Source organism: Rana temporaria, chromosome 2, assembly GCF_905171775.1.
Source record: "Rana temporaria chromosome 2, aRanTem1.1, whole genome shotgun sequence".
Classification (NCBI taxonomy): Eukaryota; Metazoa; Chordata; class Amphibia; order Anura; family Ranidae; genus Rana; species Rana temporaria.
The window spans coordinates 59757226-59776688 of NC_053490.1; the positions used below are offsets into that span (position 1 = coordinate 59757226).

General features: G+C 46.6%; 1 protein-coding gene across 1 annotated transcript in view; it reads left to right on the plus strand.

Annotated features, from left to right (window-relative positions):
* Positions 1 to 255: 255 nt before the first annotated feature.
* Positions 256 to 19463, plus strand: part of AASDHPPT (aminoadipate-semialdehyde dehydrogenase-phosphopantetheinyl transferase) — a 59807-nt gene continuing 40599 nt past the window's right edge. Inside the window, exons 1-2 of the mRNA XM_040340242.1 lie at positions 256 to 561; positions 4164 to 4389. Of these exons, the coding sequence (XP_040196176.1) occupies positions 391 to 561; positions 4164 to 4389 (397 nt within the window). The 5' untranslated portion in view covers positions 256 to 390. The remainder of the gene's footprint in view (positions 562 to 4163; positions 4390 to 19463) is intronic.

Below are 19463 nucleotides of genomic sequence, written 5' to 3' on the forward strand. Positions count from 1 at the left end.
TCATCCCCAATGTGGTTATTACAGGGGACAGAACGATCCTCTCTATACAAATTTCCAAATCGAGATAATAAAGTTTTGCCAAACATTTAAAAAAAAGCATGTACACATCGTCAATTACCCAGGAAGACGCTGTCTTCTCTGGAGGAGCCATGTTGTTGGTGATATCTGCTATTCCCGTCATATATCTTGGCTTCAAGAAAATGGCCGCCAAACGTGAACTGAACACTCTCCTGGAGACATTTTGTTGCGATGTCATCTTTCACAAAGTAATGTAGCTGGGAATAGGATGGAAGTTTGCTGTTAGAGGGGGAACGAGTGAAAGAAGTGAGAAGTGATAGCCGAGGCGTTGCGCCTGTCTTTTGCCTGCCGAGGTTGCCGATGAAGTGGTGAATGCGGGCGGTGTGCCGACTGGTACCCATGGAGGGGGTGAGGTGGGCATTCCCCTGTGCTCGGTGGGCGCCGGGCCGGGATGATTGGCTGCTCTGTGCTCGATGTGTTCAGCCTGAGGAGAGGAGGAGGATTGGACAGTTCATGTTCACACGAGATGCCAAGGCTGCCATGGTATACCTAGATCATGGAGTATATGGAGTATTGTACTTTATATATAGTATATTATTATATGCTTTATTCATTCTAGATTTATAGATTATATGGTGTATATATAGTATATTAATATATGCTTTTTTCATTCTATATCTGTAGATTATATGGTGTGTGTGTATATATATATATATATATATATATATATATATATATATATATATATATATATATAGTATACTTATAGATTTTATCATATACTGTATATTATGCTACGTGGTTTATATAATATATTAAATTATGTGATTTATATTTTTAAATTATATGACATATTTTAAAAACGGTTTATAATATGGTATATTTTTATATTATATACTTCTATATTATATAATGTATTTTATTGTATTATATACTATATTGCAGTGATAGCGAACCATGGCACTCCAGATGTTTTGGAACTACATTTCCCATGATGCTCCACTACACTGCAGAGTGCATGAGCATCATGGGAAATGTAGTTCGAAAACATCTGGGGTGCCAAGGTTCACCATCACTGCTATATTGTATATTTATAGCTTATATATTATTTATACAGGGTTTGACAAATTTGCTTGGAATCTAGGAGCCAGCTAAAAAAGTTAGGAGCCAGAAAACGCACCCCGTCCCGACGAGCTTGCGCGCAGAAGCGAACGCATACGTGAGCAGCGCCCGCATATGTAAACGGTGTTCAAACCACACATGTGAGGTATCGCCGCGATTGGTAGAGCGAGAGCAATAATTCTAGCCCTAGACCTCCTCTGTAACTCAAAACATGCAACCTGTAGATTTTTTTAAACGTCGCCTATGAAGATTTTAAAGGGTAAAAGTTTGTCGGCATTCCACGAGCGGACGCAATTTTGAAGCGTGACATGTTGGGTATCAATTTACTCGGCGTAACATTATCTTTCGTAATATAAAAAAAATTGGGATAACTTTACTGTTGTCTTATTTTTTAATAAAAAAAAGTGTAATTTTTTCCCAAAAAAGTTTGCTTGTAAGACCGCTGCGCAAATACGGCGTGACAGAAAGTATTGCAACGATCGCCATTTTATTCTCTAGGGTGTTAGGATAAAAAATATATATAATGTTTGGGGGTTTTAATTAGAGGGAAGAAGATGGCAGTGAAAATAGTGAAAAATGGCATTAGCATTGCTGTTTAACTTGTAATGCTTAACTTGTAATACCAACGGCGACCACCAGATGGCGCCAGCTCACACAAGGAAGAGCTGGGGACTTTACACACAAAAAAAAAAAAATTCTGCCCACCTTCCAAGCCAAGTCGCCAGGATGCTATTTCTAGTCGCCATGGTGACCGGGATTTGTCGAGCCCTGTATTTATATGTTATATTCTAATCCATATTTAATATATATATATATATATATATATATATATATTTATTGATATATTGTGTATAAAAATTACAGTGAAGCGGAAAAGGTATTTGATATTGTACATTTGCCCACTGACTGAAGAAATGACCAGTCTATAATTTTACTGATGGGTTTAATTTAACAGTGAGAGAAAAATGACAAAAATCCAGAAAAACACATTTCAAAAAAGTTATAAATTGATTTGCATTTTAACCACTTCACCCCCGGAAGATTTTACCCCCTTCCTGACCAAAGCACTTTTTACAATTTGGCACTGCGTCGCTTTAAATTACAATCGCGCGGTCGTGCGACACTGTACCCAAACAAAAGTTGCGTCCTTTTTTTTTTTTTACCACAAATAGAGCTTTCTTTTGGTGTTATTTGATCACCTCTGCGGTTTTTATTTTTTGCGCTATAAACAAAAGTAGAGCGACAATTTTGAAAAAAAAAAACAATATTGGCCTAATGCCAACAACAATTATGGATAAACCATTTGGGTGTTTTTCCTTTTTTAAAGTTTCAGGTTTTAATAAAAATACCATAAAGAACTCGCATATTAAAGTGATTCTAAAGTCTCGTCTTTTTTTTATTTTTTTTATTTAATAACAAACATGTCATACTTACCTGCCGTGTTTCAGTGTATTTGCACAGAGCAGCCCAGATCCTCCTCTTCTTGGGTCCCTCTTTGATGCTCCTCCTCCGGCTGTCTCCTGTGCCACCGAGCAAGCCCCGGCTGTCTCCTGTCCCACCGAGCAAGCTCCGGCTGTCTCCTGTCCCACCGTGCAAGCCCCGGCTGTCTCCTGTCCCACCGTGCAAGCCCCGGCTGTCTCCTGTCCCACCGTGCAAGCCCCGGCTGTCTCCTGTCCCACCGAGCAAGCCCCGGCTGTCTCCTGTCCCACCGAGCAAGCCCCGGCTGTCTCCTGTCCCCCCGAGCAAGCCCCGGCTGTCTCCTGTCCCACCGTGCAAGCCCCGGCTGTCTCCTGTCCCACCGTGCAAGCCCCGGCTGTCTCCTGTCCCCCCGAGCAAGCCCCGGCTGTCTCCTGTCCCCCCGTGCCAGCCCCGGCTGTCTCCTGTCCCACCGTGCAAGCCCCGGCTGTCTCCTGTCCCACCGAGCAAGCCCCGGCTGTCTCCTGTCCCCCCGAGCAAGCCCCGGCTGTCTCCTGTCCCACCTTGCAAGCCCCTGCTGTCTCCTGTCCCACCGTGCAAGCCCCGGCTGTCTCCTGTCCCCCCGAGCAAGCCCCGGCTGTCTCCTGTCCCACCGTGCAAGCCCCGGCTGTCTCCTGTCCCACCGTGCAAGCCCCGGCTGTCTCCTGTCCCACCGAGCAAGCCCCGGCTGTCTCCTGTCCCCCCGAGCAAGCCCCGGCTGTCTCCTGTCCCACCGTGCAAGCCCCGGCTGTCTCCTGTCCCACCGTGCAAGCCCCGGCTGTCTCCTGTCCCACCGAGCAAGCCCCGGCTGTCTCCTGTCCCCCCGAGCAAGCCCCGGCTGTCTCCTGTCCCCCCGAGCAAGCCCCGGCTGTCTCCTGTCCCCCCGAGCAAGCCCCGGCTGTCTCACCGAGCAAGCCCCGGCTGTCTCACCGAGCAAGCCCCGGCTGTCTCACCGAGCAAGCCCCGGCTGTCTCACCGAGCAAGCCCCGGCTGTCTCACCAAGCAAGCCCCGGCTGTCTCCTGTCCCACCGAGCAAGCCCCGGCTGTCTCCTGTCCCATCGTGCAAGCCCCGGCTGTCTCCTGTCCCACCGTGCAAGCCCCGGCTGTCTCCTGTCCCACCGTGCAAGCCCCGGCTGTCTCCTGTCCCACCGTGCAAGCCCCGGCTGTCTCCTGTCCCCCCGAGCAAGCCCCGGCTGTCTCCTGTCCCACCGTGCAAGCCCCGGCTGTCTCCTGTCCCACCGTGCAAGCCCCGGCTGTCTCCTGTCCCACCGTGCAAGCCCCGGCTGTCTCCTGTCCCCCCGAGCAAGCCCCGGCTGTCTCCTGTCCCACCGTGCAAGCCCCGGCTGTCTCCTGTCCCCCCGAGCAAGTCCTGACTGTCATTTTTAAAGCAGGGATTTGCTGGCAAAGTGGCCAAGGAGCCTCATGGAGGGACAAGGCTCAGGAGATATTCCCTAGGAGTTTTGTTGATGTATTTTCATTGTTTTTGTGTTTTTCTACCTCAGCTTGAATATTTTTGATGTCTATTTTATATACATTAATTTTGGATCTCATAATCTGTTCTTTTGTAGGCTGGTCGTCTTCTGATAAGAAAGTTAATTGCGGAAAATCTTCACATACCCTGGGACAGGATACGCCTGGAAAGAACAGCAAAAGGAAAGCCGTTCCTGGCCAATGATGTCTCTCATGAGCACCCGAACTTTAACTTCAATGTCTCCCACCAAGGCGATTATGCTGTCCTTGCTGCTGAGCCTGAGCTACAGGTTGGAGTTGATATCATGAAGACAGACTTCCCAGGTATAATGGAATTACTGATTTTATTCTGTCAGCTATCATATGTTTTACAATGCATAGCTTTAAGCTGAGTATTGCTAGGCTTTGTTAAAGCTCTCTGAACGCCAGTCAAAGCTCCATTCACTAAATAAAATTCTTAGCTTACAGTCCTGTTTACATCTTGCTTTGTTCTGCTTCGGCTTTGCTTCAAAAATTATAGTATTATGTAGCTTTAGTGGTGCTTCAAAGCACCCATAGAAGTCTATGGCAAAGCTCCCTTAAAGCTTGCTGGAAGCACCTGCAGCTTTTGAGAGGCTTCAATTCAGCTTTAGCTTCGCTTTGTTTTGGAGAAATTACAGGTATGAGATATCCACACACACACAGGGCATTTACCAGGCTTCAACAAAGCTTTAAAAGAGGATTACCAAGCATCACTAAAGCTTCATCGAAGCATCACAAACACATCATAAGGGCTAGTTTACACTTGCTTCAAAACATGGCTTTGGACAGGCTTTGTTAAATCTCTCTGAACGCCAGTCAAATCTCCTGTTACTAAATAAAATGATTTAGCTTATAATTTTGTTTACATTTGCTTTTGCTTTGGGGGGGGGGCTTCGATGGGGCTTCGATGAGGCTTCGCTGTGGCTTCACCAAGCTTTGCCATAGACTTCTATGGAAGCTTTGAAGACGCTTTGAAGCACCACTAAAGCTACATGGGATGTAATTTTTGAATCAAAGCAAACACAAGGTGTAAACAGGACTGTAAGCTAATCATTTTATTTAGTGACAGGCTTTGACTGTTAAAGCTTGTCCGAAGCCTTGTTTTAAAGCAAGTGTAAACTAGCCGTTATATGAGCCCTTACAGATACAACCGGCCCTATAAGGGCAACCATAATGCTGATGGGGCCCGCAATGAAACTGAGTTTGACACCCCTGCTTTATTTTAACCCGATTATCACCATTACACACTTCCTGTCCTAGCGTACTGAACAATGTTGTCACCAGTGTCCGCTCATTATGGGCGTGCCCCCCCCCCCCATCCATGAGCCCGGCCCCTAATCTCCACGCGGGTTGCCAAACGCATGGATTTAAAAAAAAAAAGTTTTTTATAAGCACATGATTAGACCCAGAGGCTCTAATTGTCTTTAAAAAAGGGTGGGGTCTGGGAGCAGAGCCCGCCCACTTGTGTGATGTGAGCGGCGGTGGTTGGAGAGGAGTAGTAGAGGAGCAGGGGGGAGCTGGCGGCAACCAATGAGCGTGCAGTGTCTGGCGGGGACGTGCAGAGTTGCCATGCAGCTGAGCTGGGAGAAGAAAGATGATGATTTCTGTCGTTGGAGCGTGCCGCGGCCCGGCTCTATCCTCTGGCTGCTCTCCTACTGCTTCATCCATCTGCTGTGCATAGACCTCATGGTGGCCGTGGAGGAGGGGAAGCCTTGATCATGGATGGGGTAAGTGCAGACCCGGCAGCTGGGGGATTGTTTGCAGCACCCCCAAAAAAATGGAGCACCAGCCGCCCCTGGTTGTCACCCTAGGACAGGGAGTGTGTTAGAACTACATAAAACCCCCTTCTCTTCTCCATAACAGGATGAGGAGTTTTGAAGTCCAAAGGAGATAGCAGGGAGCAATTCTAACTGATACCAGTCCAGGGGCAGAGAGCACAGGAAGTCATTTGTTTACAGCAGTGGTTCTCAACCTTCTAGTGCTGTGACCCCTTGATAAAATTTCCCAAGTTGTGGGGACCCCTAACAGTAAAAATGATTTTCATAACGTGGGTTGAAAGCACCCAAGGCAAGACAAGTAATTTGCGCCCCTAACCCGTGGACATTTAGCGCTCCCTGAGTGCTTTCCACTCGTACAATATTAAAACCCCTTATAGTACATTTTAGGATGTACCGTATTTATCGGGGTATTGCGCGCTCCCACGTATAGCGCGCACCCCTAAAGTTGCCCCCATTCCTGTGGAAAAAGAGTTTTTTGTACTTACAGTTTTGGTGTCTTGCGCGGCGTCCATCGGCGGGTCCGGCGTCCGTCTGCGGCTTCGGGTGTCCTCTTCGTCGGGTCTGGCGTCCTCGCGTCCTCCCCGCTCGTTTCCCGCGCCGAGTTTTGAATACTGCACCGGCATATACCGAGCGCAGTACACTCGGGCAGGCTCGGCTAATGTCGCGCTCACGTCCTGTACGTCCAGGACGTGAGCGCGAAAGAAGCCGAGACTGGCCGACTATACCCGAGTGTACTGCGCTCGGTATATGTTGGCGCAGTATTCAAAACTCGGCGTGGGTATCGGCGTATATCGCGCACCCACGATTTTGCCCTGATTTTCAGGGCAAAAAAATGTGCGGTATACGCCGATAAATACGGTACCTCTCTTTCTTTGTTCAACTTTCTTTCCCTTTCATCTCTATCCTAATTCCTTGTTTTTCCCCCATCCCTCCCTCTAACTGTCTTTCTTGCTCTCTTTTTTTCCTTTCTCTTCCTTTTTCTTTGTTCCTCCCCCTCTTATCATCTCCCTTCCTGGGAGAGTGGTACGGGCTTCAGGAACAGCCCAGGATTTGGTGACCCCTGGCAAATAATCATTTGACCCCCGAGGGGCTCCCGACCCCCAGGTTGAGAACCACTGGTTTACAGGATTTCTGGCTGAATGAACTGTCAAACACATATGCTTTAATAGTACAGTGGAACCTTTGGATTACGAGCATAATCCGTTCCAGGAGAATGCTTGTATTCCAAAGCATCATCACTTGCCTGACGAAGAGGTCCTGTGCGACTTCGAAACGTTGCTGTTTTCTGTGATCGTTTCTATGCATCAAATTATTTTTGTACGTTTTAAAACGATCCTTTGTGTGCTGGCGAATATATCTACATGATTGCTTTTCCAGTTCCCAGCTGCTGATCGCTTCAGCACCCTCTTTTCTCATTGGCCACTCTCCAGGAAGGTGTGCAATTGGAATATCTTTGAGACTGTATTCCAAAGCACTCGCTTATCAAAGCGAGTCTCCCCATAGAAGTAGATGGAAATGAAGATAATTTGTTCCGCATTGACTTATATGGCATGCAGCACTGCACGTGGCCAGAGGTGGGGGGGCGCCAGAGAGCCTTAGAAATATTCGGGAACAGCTCGGCTGATTTTGGAAACCCTCGGAAATGGAGTATTTCCAAACGGCTCCGAAACGTTCCTTATGTCACCGGCGCCTCCGCACCTCTGGCCAAATGCGGTACTGCACACCCCATTAGCTTGAAATCTGCTTGTTTTGCGAGACAACACTTGAAAACCGAGTCAGGATTAAAAAAAAAAAAGTTGCTTTTCTTTCAAAACGCTTCAACATAACAATGTTATGGACATGGGGGAGGTCTTCTGTAGTCCAAATCAATAGCACAGCCTAGGGCATGGGTCTTCAAACTATGGCCCTCCAGTTGTTCAGGAACTACAATTCCCATGATGCCTAGTCATGTCTGTGAATGTCAGAGTTTTAAAATGCCTCATGGGATGTGTAGTTCCGCAGCAGCTGGAGGGCCATAGTTTGAGGATCCCTGGCCTAGGGTGACAACAGTGATTGAGCAGTGTCACCTTAGGAGAGGAAGTGTGTTACCGGTAGGATCACCAGGGGAAAATCAGGGAAACAAAGCCTGATGGAATAAATAAAAAGATTATAATAATCAGCTCTACACACCTGTGTCAGCTTTGGGTAGTCACAAGCCTCAGTGTTTCTGACAGTTCTCGTGTTCTTTTCTCCAGTTTCTTTTGAGTTATTAATTTTGGAATAACTTTATACGCAGTAATAGAACAGTCATTGATGAGGGGGGAGGGGGGACTCACAGTTTTCACTTAAAATTGATCTTTTCACACGCTAAGCCAGAACGTTCCTCACTGTCTGCATCACTAAAATGTTCCAGCTAAGAATAAATTGCAGCAATTCATCACACTGACATCTTTTATTTTGGAAATCATTTTGCTCTGCCCTCTTTAACTTTTTGTAGCACCTTCTCTGAGCTGACATTTTCATCTTCATTGTACCGCTATAAGCGCCCAGATGATCTATGACATCCTTTTTATTAATTATTCAGACCTCCGTTCCTTGGATCTTCCAGAGGGATCAGAAAAAATATGGTGCCATGTTCCGCTTTTATTCCTCAGGTCGTCTATTATCACAGCTCTACGAGTTGCTGTTAAAGGCAATGTCCAGCTTAATATTTAAAGTGCAGTTATATTTTAGCACTTGATGGAATGCTGTGTAGAAGGAAGGCGCGGGCGAAGAACACTGAATGATTCGCCTAGGAATTAAAGAGGAGCTCAAGTCTCCCCCCCAAAAAGTCATCAGCTACTAGACCTTTACGATTCGGGCTAAAATGAGAATCACTATTATTTTGCTTAGAATAAAGATCATGATTCTCACGGCATAACATCATGTTTCACATTATACAAAAAAAATTCGGCTAACTTTACTGTTTAGTTTTTTAAATTATTTGAAGGGTATTTTTTCCCTAAAAACTGTGTTTGAAAGACCGCTGCTCAAAAAAAGTGTGACATAAATTATTGCAACAACCGCCATTTTATTCTCTAGGGTCTCTGCTAAAAAAATATATATAATGTTTGGGGTTCCAAGTAATTTTCTTGCAAAAAATACTGATTTTTAACTGCTTGACGACCAGCCGCCGCAGTTATACTGTGGCAGGTCGGCTCTGCTGGGCGAGAGCACGTAGCTATACGTCATCTCTCCCAGCAGCCAATAGGGGCGCGCGCCCCCTGCTCGCTCCTGACTCCCGCGCCCGGCGGTCGCGATCACCGCCAGGCGCCCGCTCGTTACAGAGCGAGAACCGGGAGCTGTGTGTGTGTAAACACACAGCTCCCGGTCCTGTCAGGGGAGAAATGTCTGACGTCTGTTCATACAATGTATGAACAGCGATTTGTCATTTCCCCATGTCAGTCCCACCCCCCCTACAGTTAGAACACACCCAGGGAACATACTAAACCCCTTGCCCGCCCCCTAGTGTTAACCCCTTCCCTGCCAGTGGCATTTTTAGAGTAATCAATGCATTTTTATAGCACTGATCGCTATAAAAATGCCAATGGTCCCAAAAATGTGTTAAAAGTGTCCGATGTGTCCGCCATAATCTCGCAGTACTGAAAAAAAATCGCTGATCGCCGCCATTACTAGTTAAAAAATAATATTAATAAAAATGCCATAAAACTACCCCCTATTTTGTAAACGCTATAACTTTTGCGCAAAACAATCATTAAACGATTATTGCGATTTTTTTTATTTTTTTTATTTTTTTTTTTACGAAAAATATGTAGAAGAATACATATCGGCCTAAACTGAGGGAAAAAAAATGTTTTTTTTATATATTTTTGGGGGATATTTATTATAGCAAAAAGTAAAAAAATATTAATTTTTTGTCAAAATCGTCGCTCTATTTTTGTTTATAGCTCAAAAACTAAAAACCGCAGAGGTAATCAAATACCACCAAAATAAAGCTCTATTTGTGGGAAAAAAAGGACGTCAATTTTGTTTGGGAGCCACGTCGCACGACCGCGCAATTGTCAGTTAAAGTGACGCAGTGCCGAATCGCAAAAAGTGCTCTGGTCTTTGACCAGCAATATGATCCGGGGCTTAAGTGGTTAACTTGTAAGCAACAAGTTTCAGATAAAGGTTTGGCCTTTAAGTGGTTAAAATGTAAGTTCACCTTTACAGAAAATCTATAAGGTGAACTTACATTGGACACCCTCCCCATCGCACCCAGTGACGCTGACCTGCAGTCCCACGATCACCCGTTCTAACATGTCAGATAGCTGCTTTACCGATCCGGGGATTTGAAATCCCTGGGGCCTTCCCGCCTCTTCTCTAGCGCTGACAGGACGGGCTATACAGGTTCTGATTGGTTGGCGGCGCCCATGATCCCTGGAGGAGGGGGGGGGGTTCAGTGTAAGTTCACCTTACAGATTTAACAAGCATCTCCCCGCTCGGCCTAGTGACAATGACAGTGATCGCGATTCCTATAAACGGAAGCAGTGATCGATGTCTTGTCACACACGGCCCATCCCCCCCTACAGTAAGAATCACTCACTAGGGCACACTTAACCCCTACAGCACCACCTAGTGGTTAACCCCATTCACTGCCAGTGTAATTTTCACAGTAATCGGGGCATTTTTATAGCACTGATCGCTGTAAAAATGACAATGGTCCCAAAAATGTGTCAAAAGCATCTGATGTGTCCGCCATAATGTCGCAGTTACGATAAAAATCGCTGATCGCCGCCATTACTAGTAAAAAAAAAATATTAATAAAAATGCCATAAAATTATACCCTATTTTGTAGACGCTATAACTTTTGCGCAAACCGATTATTGCGTTTTTTTTACATTTTTTCCCAAAAATATGTAGAATAATAAGTATCGGCCTAAACTAAGGGAAAAAAATGTTTTTATATATTTTTTGGGGATATTTATTGTAGCAAAAAGTAAAAAATATTGCGTTTTTTATTTTTTTTTAATTGTCACTTTATTTTTGTTTCTAGTGCAAAAAAAAAAAAAAACCCGCAGAGGTGATCAAATACCACTAAAATAAATCTCTATTTGTGGGAAAAAAGAACGCCAATTTTGTTTGGGAGCCACCTTGCGCGACCACGCAATTGTCAGTTAAAGCGACTCAGTGCCGAATCGGAAAAAGTGGCCTGGTCTTCGACCAGCAAAAAGGGTTCCAGCTGAAGTGGTTAAACTGACCTCATTTACACAGACTGAAGTTCTTCCCTTTGATCTAAAAGAACCAAAAGATACTGTTTATATTTATCTCCCAGCGCAGACAATTTTGATAAACATTTGCCGGCGCTTTTTTTGACAGCTCTGAGTGAGTAGAGAACGGCTCTGCACTGTATGAATCGGGGGAATACTGGGTTAAAGTGGTTGTAAACCCTTACAATCCACTTTTTCCTACAGGTAAGCCTATAATAAGGCTTACCTGTAGCTACCCCGGATATCTCCTAAACCTGCACGGATCGCTACAGGACACTGCTGGGCATGCAGTTATGTTTTTAGTGAATTCCTCCTTAACCACTTAAGCCCCGAACCATTATGCAGGTTAAGGACCAGGCCCCTTTTTACAATTCGGCACTGCATCGCTTTAACTGACAATTGCGCGGTCTTGCAATGTGGCTTCCAAACAAAATTGACGTCCTTTTTTTCCCCACAAATAGAGCTTTCTTTTGGTGGTATTTGATCACCTCTGCGGTTTTTATTTTTTGCGCTATAAACAAAAATAGAGCGACAATTTTGAAAAAAAAAATCTATTTTTACTTTTTTCTATAATAAATATCCCCCAAAAATATATATAAAACATTTTCCCTCAGTTTAGGCCGATACATATTCTTCTTCATATTTTTGGTAAAAAAATTGCAATAAGCGTTTATTGATTGGTTTGTAACGAAGAGATCCAGTCTCGTGTAAATTCGGTGACTTGATGAATAAAAGGAAAAGTCCCTTTCTGAGCCATTGAGACACCTCCAAGCATCGTAGAGTTCCTGGGTATGAAGGAGTGGTTGTAGCGAATGGCGATGCCGGGTTGTACCAGATGTTGAGTCCATTAGTGGGTCAGGGGGAAGATTGAAGTCTCCGCAGAGAAGGAGATAGCCCTTCTGAATTTTCTTAGCCTTCCTAAGGACTTGGTGAAGGAATCGGATCTGATGGTTATTGGGGGCATAGACATTGACTATGGTGTACGTAGTAGAGGCAATATCACATACTAGAATGTGATACCGGCCCAAGGGGTCAGCCAATTCGTTGTGTTTAGAGAATGCCACTGTGTCTCTAATTGCAGTAAGTACTCCACCCTTTTTAGCCGATGAACTTGCTGTAAAAATGTGTGGAAATTTAGGGTGGATACATGAGGGCATTTTCTGTTTGTGAAAGTGGGTCTTATTGATTGGTTTGAGCAAAAATGATAACATCTACAAAAATAGGGGATAGTTTTATGGCATTTTTATTATTTTTTTTTACTACTAATGGCGGCGATCAGCGATTTTTTTTTTTATTGTGACTGCGACATTATGGCGGACACATCGGACACCTTTGACCCATGTTTGGGACCATTGCCATTTTTGCAGCGATCAGTGCTATAAAAATGCACCGTTACTGTGAAAATGACACTGGCAGTGAAGGGGTTAACCTCCAGGGGGCGCTGTAGGGGTTAAGTATGCCCTAGTGTGTGATTCTTACTGTAGGGGGGCGTGGATGGGCGTGTGACGTCACTGATCGTCGTTCCCTATGACAGGGAACAGACGATCACTGCCACAGAGAAGAATGGGGAAAGGTTTGTTTACACTCACCTCTCCCCGTTCTTCAGCTCTGTGACCCGATCGCGACCCACGGCTGGGTTCTTAAAGGGGATGTACCTGTACGCCCTTGTGCCCAGCCATGCCATTCTGTCGACGTATATCGTTGTGCGGCAGTCCCCAAGTGGTTAACCTCTAAACCAGTGAATGCAAAATGAAGGGAAAATGTTCTGAACAGCCGCACTCCAAAAATAAATTGCTTTTATTTTAAAATCAAAAAACACACAAAACGCATGCCACAGCAGATGGGGTAAAACCTGACGCGTTTCACACCAAACTTTAGTGCTTATTCATAGCTTTAAACCTCTAAACCAGTGGACATACTGTCTTGGCAATCAAAGTGCCAAATCGAACTCAAATATAGAGTCGAAAACAAGCTTTTTTTTGTATCTGTTATCCTTTATACAATACGTATATATGGCCACACCGTTGTATCCTGTAACAATGTAACTATTTCCTATCTTGCTTTACCTTTTAAAAAAATAAGATTGAACTGAAGTATCAAACAAAGGCCAAGATGGCAGCTTCCTTGGCTGATAACTATAAGAGGGTTTACTTCCACTTTTGGGCTCGGTTCACACTGCAGCGATGCGGGAACCCTACGAATCCACGGCGGGTTCCTGCATCGCATGTCTCCCGGTGCCAGTTCACACTGCCCTATGCGAACTGCTGGGAGTGTCAATTAAAGTTAATAACACTCCCAAATCAGTTTGCATATCGCAGTGAGATTTGCAAATTCGGACAGGAATCAGATTTCATGGGTGTGAACTAGGGATGTCCCGATATCGAGCATTTCTCCGAGTACTTGTACTCGGGGGAAATGCTCCGATGCCTCAGCCGATACCTGGGCAGGCAGGGGAGTTGCAAGTCTTCTCCCCCGTGCTCCGTGCAGTCTTTCCTCCTCCCGTGCTCCGTGCAGTCTTTCCTCCCCTCCCGTGCTCCGTGCAGTCTTTCCTCCCCTCCCGTGCTCCGTGCAGTCTTTCCTCCCCTCCCGTGCTCCGTGCAGTCTTTCCTCCCCTCACGTGCTCCGTGCAGTCTTTCCTCCCCTCCCATGCTCCGTGCAGTCTTTCCTCCCCTCCCGTGCTCCGTGCAGTCTTTCCTCCCCTCCCGTGCTCTGTGCAGTCTTTCCTCCCCTCCCGTGCAGTCTTTCCTCCCCTCCCGTGCTCCGTGCAGTCTTTCCTCCCCTTCCGTGCAGTCTTTCCTCCCCTCCCGTGCTCCATGCAGTCTTTCCTCCCCTTCCGTGCAGTCTTTCCTCCCCTCCCGTGCTCCGTGCAGTCTTTCCTCCCCTCCCGTGCTCCGTGCAGTCTTTCCTCCCCTCCCGTGCCCCGTGCAGTCTTTCCTCCCCTCCCGTGCCCCGTGCAGTCTTTCCTCCCCTCCCGTGCTCCGTGCAGTCTTTCCTCCCCTCCCGTGCTCCGTGCAGTCTTTCCTCCCCCCCCGTGCTCTGTGCAGTCTCCCCCCCCCCCCCCCCGTGCTCCGTGCAGTCTTTCCTCCCCCCCCCCCCCTGCTCCGTGACGCTCTTCTCTCCCCCCGTCCGTGCCGCTATTCCCCCCCGTCCGTCCGTGCCGCTCTTCTCTCCCCCCTCCCCGTCCGTGCCGCTCTTCTCTCCCCCCTCCCCGTCCGTGCCGCTCTTCTCTCCCCCCTCCCCGTCCGTGCCGCTCTTCTCTCCCCCCTCCCCGTCCGTGCCGCTCTTCTCTCCCCCCCCCCCGTCCGTGCCGCTCTTCTCTCCCCCCTCCCCGTCCGTGCCGCTCTTCTCTCCCCCCTCCCCGTCCGTGCCGCTCTTCTCTCCCCCCTCCCCGTCCGTGCCGCTCTTCTCTCCCCCCTCCCCGTCCGTGCCGCTCTTCTCTCCCCCTCCCCGTCCGTGCCGCTCTTCTCCCTCCTTGTCCGTGCCGCTCTTCTCCCTCCCCGTCCGTGCCGCTCTTCTCCCTCCCCGTCCGTGCCGCTCTTCTCCCTCCCCGTCCGTGCCGCTCTCCTCTCCCCCCTCCCCGTCCGTGCCGCTCTCCTCTCCCCCCTCCCCGTCCGTGCCGCTCTCCTCTCCCCCCTCCCCGTCCGTGCCGCTCTCCTCTCCCCCCCCCCCGTCCGTGCCGCTCTCCTCTCCCCCCTCCCCGTCCGTGCCGCTCTCCTCTCCCCCCTCCCCGTCCGTGCCGCTCTCCTCTCCCCCTCCCCATCCGTGCCGCTCTTCTCTCCCCCCCCTCCGTGTCGCTCTTCTCTCCCTCCCGTCCGTGTCGTTCTTCTCTCCCCCCGTCCGTGCCGCTCTCCCCCCTCAATTTGTGAGGATGGAGAGCGGAGGTAGGAGCCGCTAAACCCGGCTCCTACCTTTTCCGAATGGACAGAGTCAGTGATCACTGACTCTGTCCATTCACATAAATGAGCATCGTAACCTGTGTTTACGATGCTTCAGTTTATGAATGGAGAGGAGCTTCCCTCCATTCATTTCAGCTGAGGCTGCAGAGAAAGGGACTGGGGAATCTGTGTCCTTAGTCCCTTTCTTTGTCTTAAAGGGAAGATTTCAGAGGTCTTTTAAGACCCCTGATATCTCACCAAAGACCCCTGACAGGGCTGATAAAAAAAAAAATTGCAATCAATATTTTAAAAATAAAATGTAAATAAAAAAAAAAACAAACACACTGACAATTCACTCCTCCCCCCCACAAAAAAATCACTGTGAAAAAAAAAAATTGTAAAAAAAATACCGCCACTGTCACATGACATTAAAAAAAAGTATCGGTATTCGGTATCGGCGAGTACTTGAAAAAAAGTATCGGTACTTGTATTCGGTCTCAAAAAAGTGGTATCGGGACAACCCTAGTGTGAACACCCATGCAATGCGATTCTGCTGTAGACCAAAAAAAAGGGTTATGTGCAAGATTGGTCCGAATGCGATGTAAATTCAGCCATAATATCTGTGTGGCCGAATTCGCATCGCACGACCATCGCATTTGAGTTGCACGCAGCAGTGTGAATTGGCCCTGAAGCGGAATTAAACCCTCCTATCCTTCACAGCCAAGGAAGCTGCGTCTGTTTGATCTGCAACTGCCATGGTGCTGCCCATGTGATCATTTATGACACCAGCAATTGGATGGTTTGACAGTTTGGTTGAGGACACAAGAAAATATGGCAGCTGGCAATCCCGGTTAAACGGTTAAATTGATGGGTTTAGTTCTGCTTTGATTTACTGCTGTTCGGGGGCTCTGGGCTTTAACAAAATGTCAGCCCTTTAGCAAGAAGAAGCAGGAGAAATGCTGGAGGCAATTTACAGCACACACTCATTTTGGTGGCATAATTATTAATATAGAATGTATGGGCCAGATCCTCAAAAGGGATACGCCGGCGTAACTGTTGTTACGCCGTCGTATCCCTGTTTCTAACTATGGAACTGATCCACAGAATCAGTTTTCCATAGTTAGGCAGAAGATCCGACATGTGTAAGGGACTTACACTGCCGGATCTTAGGATGCAGTACCGCATCCGCCGCTGGGGGCATTTCGTGTCGAAATGCCGCCTCGGGTATGCTAATTAGCACTTAGGGAGATCCACGAAGCTTTTCAGCTTCGTTTTTTCTCCGTAAGTTTTAGTTTGCAAACGCAAAATTAGGGCTGCTTTTACAAGGTGTAAAGTTAGTACACCATGTAAAAGCAGACCTTTCTGTCCAGCGACGTGATTTTTTTTTTTTTTCGACGCAACTTTATTGACCCGTCGCGATCCACAAAGCTCGGCGTAACGTAATTTCGCGCTATGCACGTCGGGAAAATGAGATCACGAGCATGCGCAGTACGGCCGGCGCGGGAGCGCGCCTAATTTAAATGGGAATCGCCCCCATGAAAAGAGGAACGCCTTGCGCCGGCAGAATTTAAGTTACACAGCCAAAAATTTCTAGGTAAGTGCTTTGTGGATCGGGCACTTAGGTAGAAATTTTAAGGCAGTGTAACTTAAATGGGAAAATTTACGTTACACCGGATCTTTGTGGATTACCCCCTATGTTCCTTGCTAAAGAACATAATTTTTTACCACGTTATTATGGATGAAGTTCCGATTTTATAGTAATGCTGCCCTTGTGAAAATGCTTAGTGCCTGGCCTGAATCAGAATGCATCCAGAGAAGTCAGAGTAGCTGATCTGTATATTTGTCCAATGACTCGCAAAGTACTGAAGCCACGAATCTACATTGGATCGGTATTTGTCGGCCTACATAGTACGCTATTGTTATGCAAGACCTGGAGACCTCTTTACTGCTTTTCTCTCATTCCTTCTCTGCAGTCAGAGCACAGAATTGTAAAAATGATTATCGATTCAGTTCAGCCTCCAAGCATTGCAAGTGACGTCGGTAGTCAAAAATAGCAATCTCCTTCCTCCTAGCGGGACATTGTAATATATTTAATAGACATAATTTATGGCTTGTGTGCGTGAAGAGGGAGTTTATGTCTAGTGGTTCAGCTTTGTCTCTGAAGGCTTAGATCACTGTGAAGCCTGCGACTGCATTGGAATTCACACGTCACCGCTACATTGCTCTATGTTCTATTTAAAGGAGGACGATGGGAACAAACATTTCCTAAGCCTGGTACACACAATGACATTATTGGATGAATGGTGTTTTTTCTTGCATGCTAGTCTCCTATCGAAAATTAAGAGGTTACTGAGTTCCGAAAATTCTCCTACAACAGAATGCACCTTCGGAAGTTATGTATTGTATTGTATTCTTCTGTTTCTGAGCATGTGTACTCTTGGTCTTCCAATTTTTTTTTTTTTTGACGAATATTGTGCAGATTAAATGGAAATTGTATGATCTAGTATCATATAAGAACATGGTTCGACAAACCCCGGGCGCCAGGTCACATTTGCAACTATAATTGCGACCTGTCACCTGGGGTGGCACAGTTGGGCTATCCTGTCTCTCCGTGCGCCCCCCGGCGCGATTGCGTTGGGCCACGCCGGCCGGTAATTGAGGCCACGACTTTGCGGCCTTCTGCAGTCCTATGCTTCTCTGGTGCCCTTTTGTGGTGGTCGTTGGTATGACAAGACAACCAGCAATGCTAATGGTGCTTCCCCTGCCTGTTTTTTCACTGCCCGCCCTCCTCCTTCCCTTTACTTAGAACCCCCAAACATTATATATTTTTTATTTTAAAGCGGGGGTTCACCCCCAAACATTATATATTTTTTATTTTAAAGCGGGGGTTCACCCTAAAAAAAAAAAAAAATATTACATTGAGCTCACTTCAGAGATTGACCATATGCTGATCTTTTTTTTTTTTTTTTGCCGTACATACCGTAGAATCGCTATTTTCCCCCCCGGCTTCCGGGTGGTAAATCCGGCGGGACTGGGCGTTCCTATCCAGAAGGCAAGTGATTGACGTGATGACGAACACTACCCCCATCGCATACGGAGCGTCACGAGTTGCCGAAAGAAGCCGAACGGCGAGTCGGCGCTATATGGCGCCTGCGCACCGACGTTCGGCTTCTTTCGGCAACTTGTGACGCTCCGTATGCGACGGGGTAGTGTTCGTCATCACGTCAATCACTTGCCTGCTGGATAGGAACGCCCAGTCCCGCCGGATTTACCACCCGGAAGCCGGGGGGGAAAAGAGCGATTCTACGGTATGTACGGCAAAAAAAGAAAAAAAGATCAGCATACGGTCAATCTCTGAAGTGAGCTCAATGTAATATTAATTATTTTTTTTTTAGGGTGAACCCCCGCTTTAACACCCTAGAGAATAAAATGATGGGTGTTGCAATACTTTCTGTCACACCGTATTTGCGCAGCGATCTTGCAGGCGCATTTTTTTGGAAAAAATACACTTTTTTTAATTAAAAAATAAGACAACAGTAAAGTTAGCCCAATTTTTTTTATTTTGTGAAAGATAATGTTACGCCGAGTAAATTGATACCCAACATGTCATGCTTCAAAATTGCGTCTGCTTGTGGAATGGCGACAAACTTTTACCCTTCAAAATCTCCATAGGCGACGTTTAAAAAAATTCTACAGGTTGCATGTTTTGAGTTACAGAGGAGGACTAGGGCTAGAATTATTGCTCTCGCTCTACCAATCGCGGCGATACCTCACATGTGTGGTTTGAACACGGCTTTTCATTGCGGGCGCTACTCACGTATGCGTTCGCTTCTGCACGTGAGCTCGGCGGGACGGGCCGCGTTCCTGGCTCCTAACTTTTTTACTTGGTTCCTAGATTCCAAGCAAATTTGTCTAGCCCTGTATGAGAAGTATTCATGGTTGACCCTTTGTCACAATTTATTTGATTTTCTGATCGTGTGTACGAGGCGTTGCATAAACCTATGAAAGAGATTACCTCAGTAAAAAAATAATAATAATAAAAAAAAATAAAAAAAAATATATATATATATATCTCTATATATATATATATCTCTACAGTCATGGGCAAAAATATTGGCACCCCTGCATTTTTGTCAGATAATGAATCTTTGTTGCAATTACAAATGTGATTGGACACGGCTGATCACGTTGTAAAGAGTCTTCGTGAGAGACTCTTTACCTTGATCGGTGTTGCGGGGTGTCAGACTGACACCCTGCAACAACGATCGCCGCGATGCGCGCCCCCGGGGGCGCACATCGGCTCAGAATCCTGACGTCATATGACGTCCAGTCAGGATTCTACAACCACTTTCCCGATGTCAATTTGTTATTGGCGGGCGGCAAGTGGTTAAAGGCCTCACTGAACCCCACAAATCTTAACAAACTACGCCCCATCTCCTTACTCCCCTTTTCCTCCAAACTCCTTGAATATCTAGTCTACAATTGACTGAGAACAA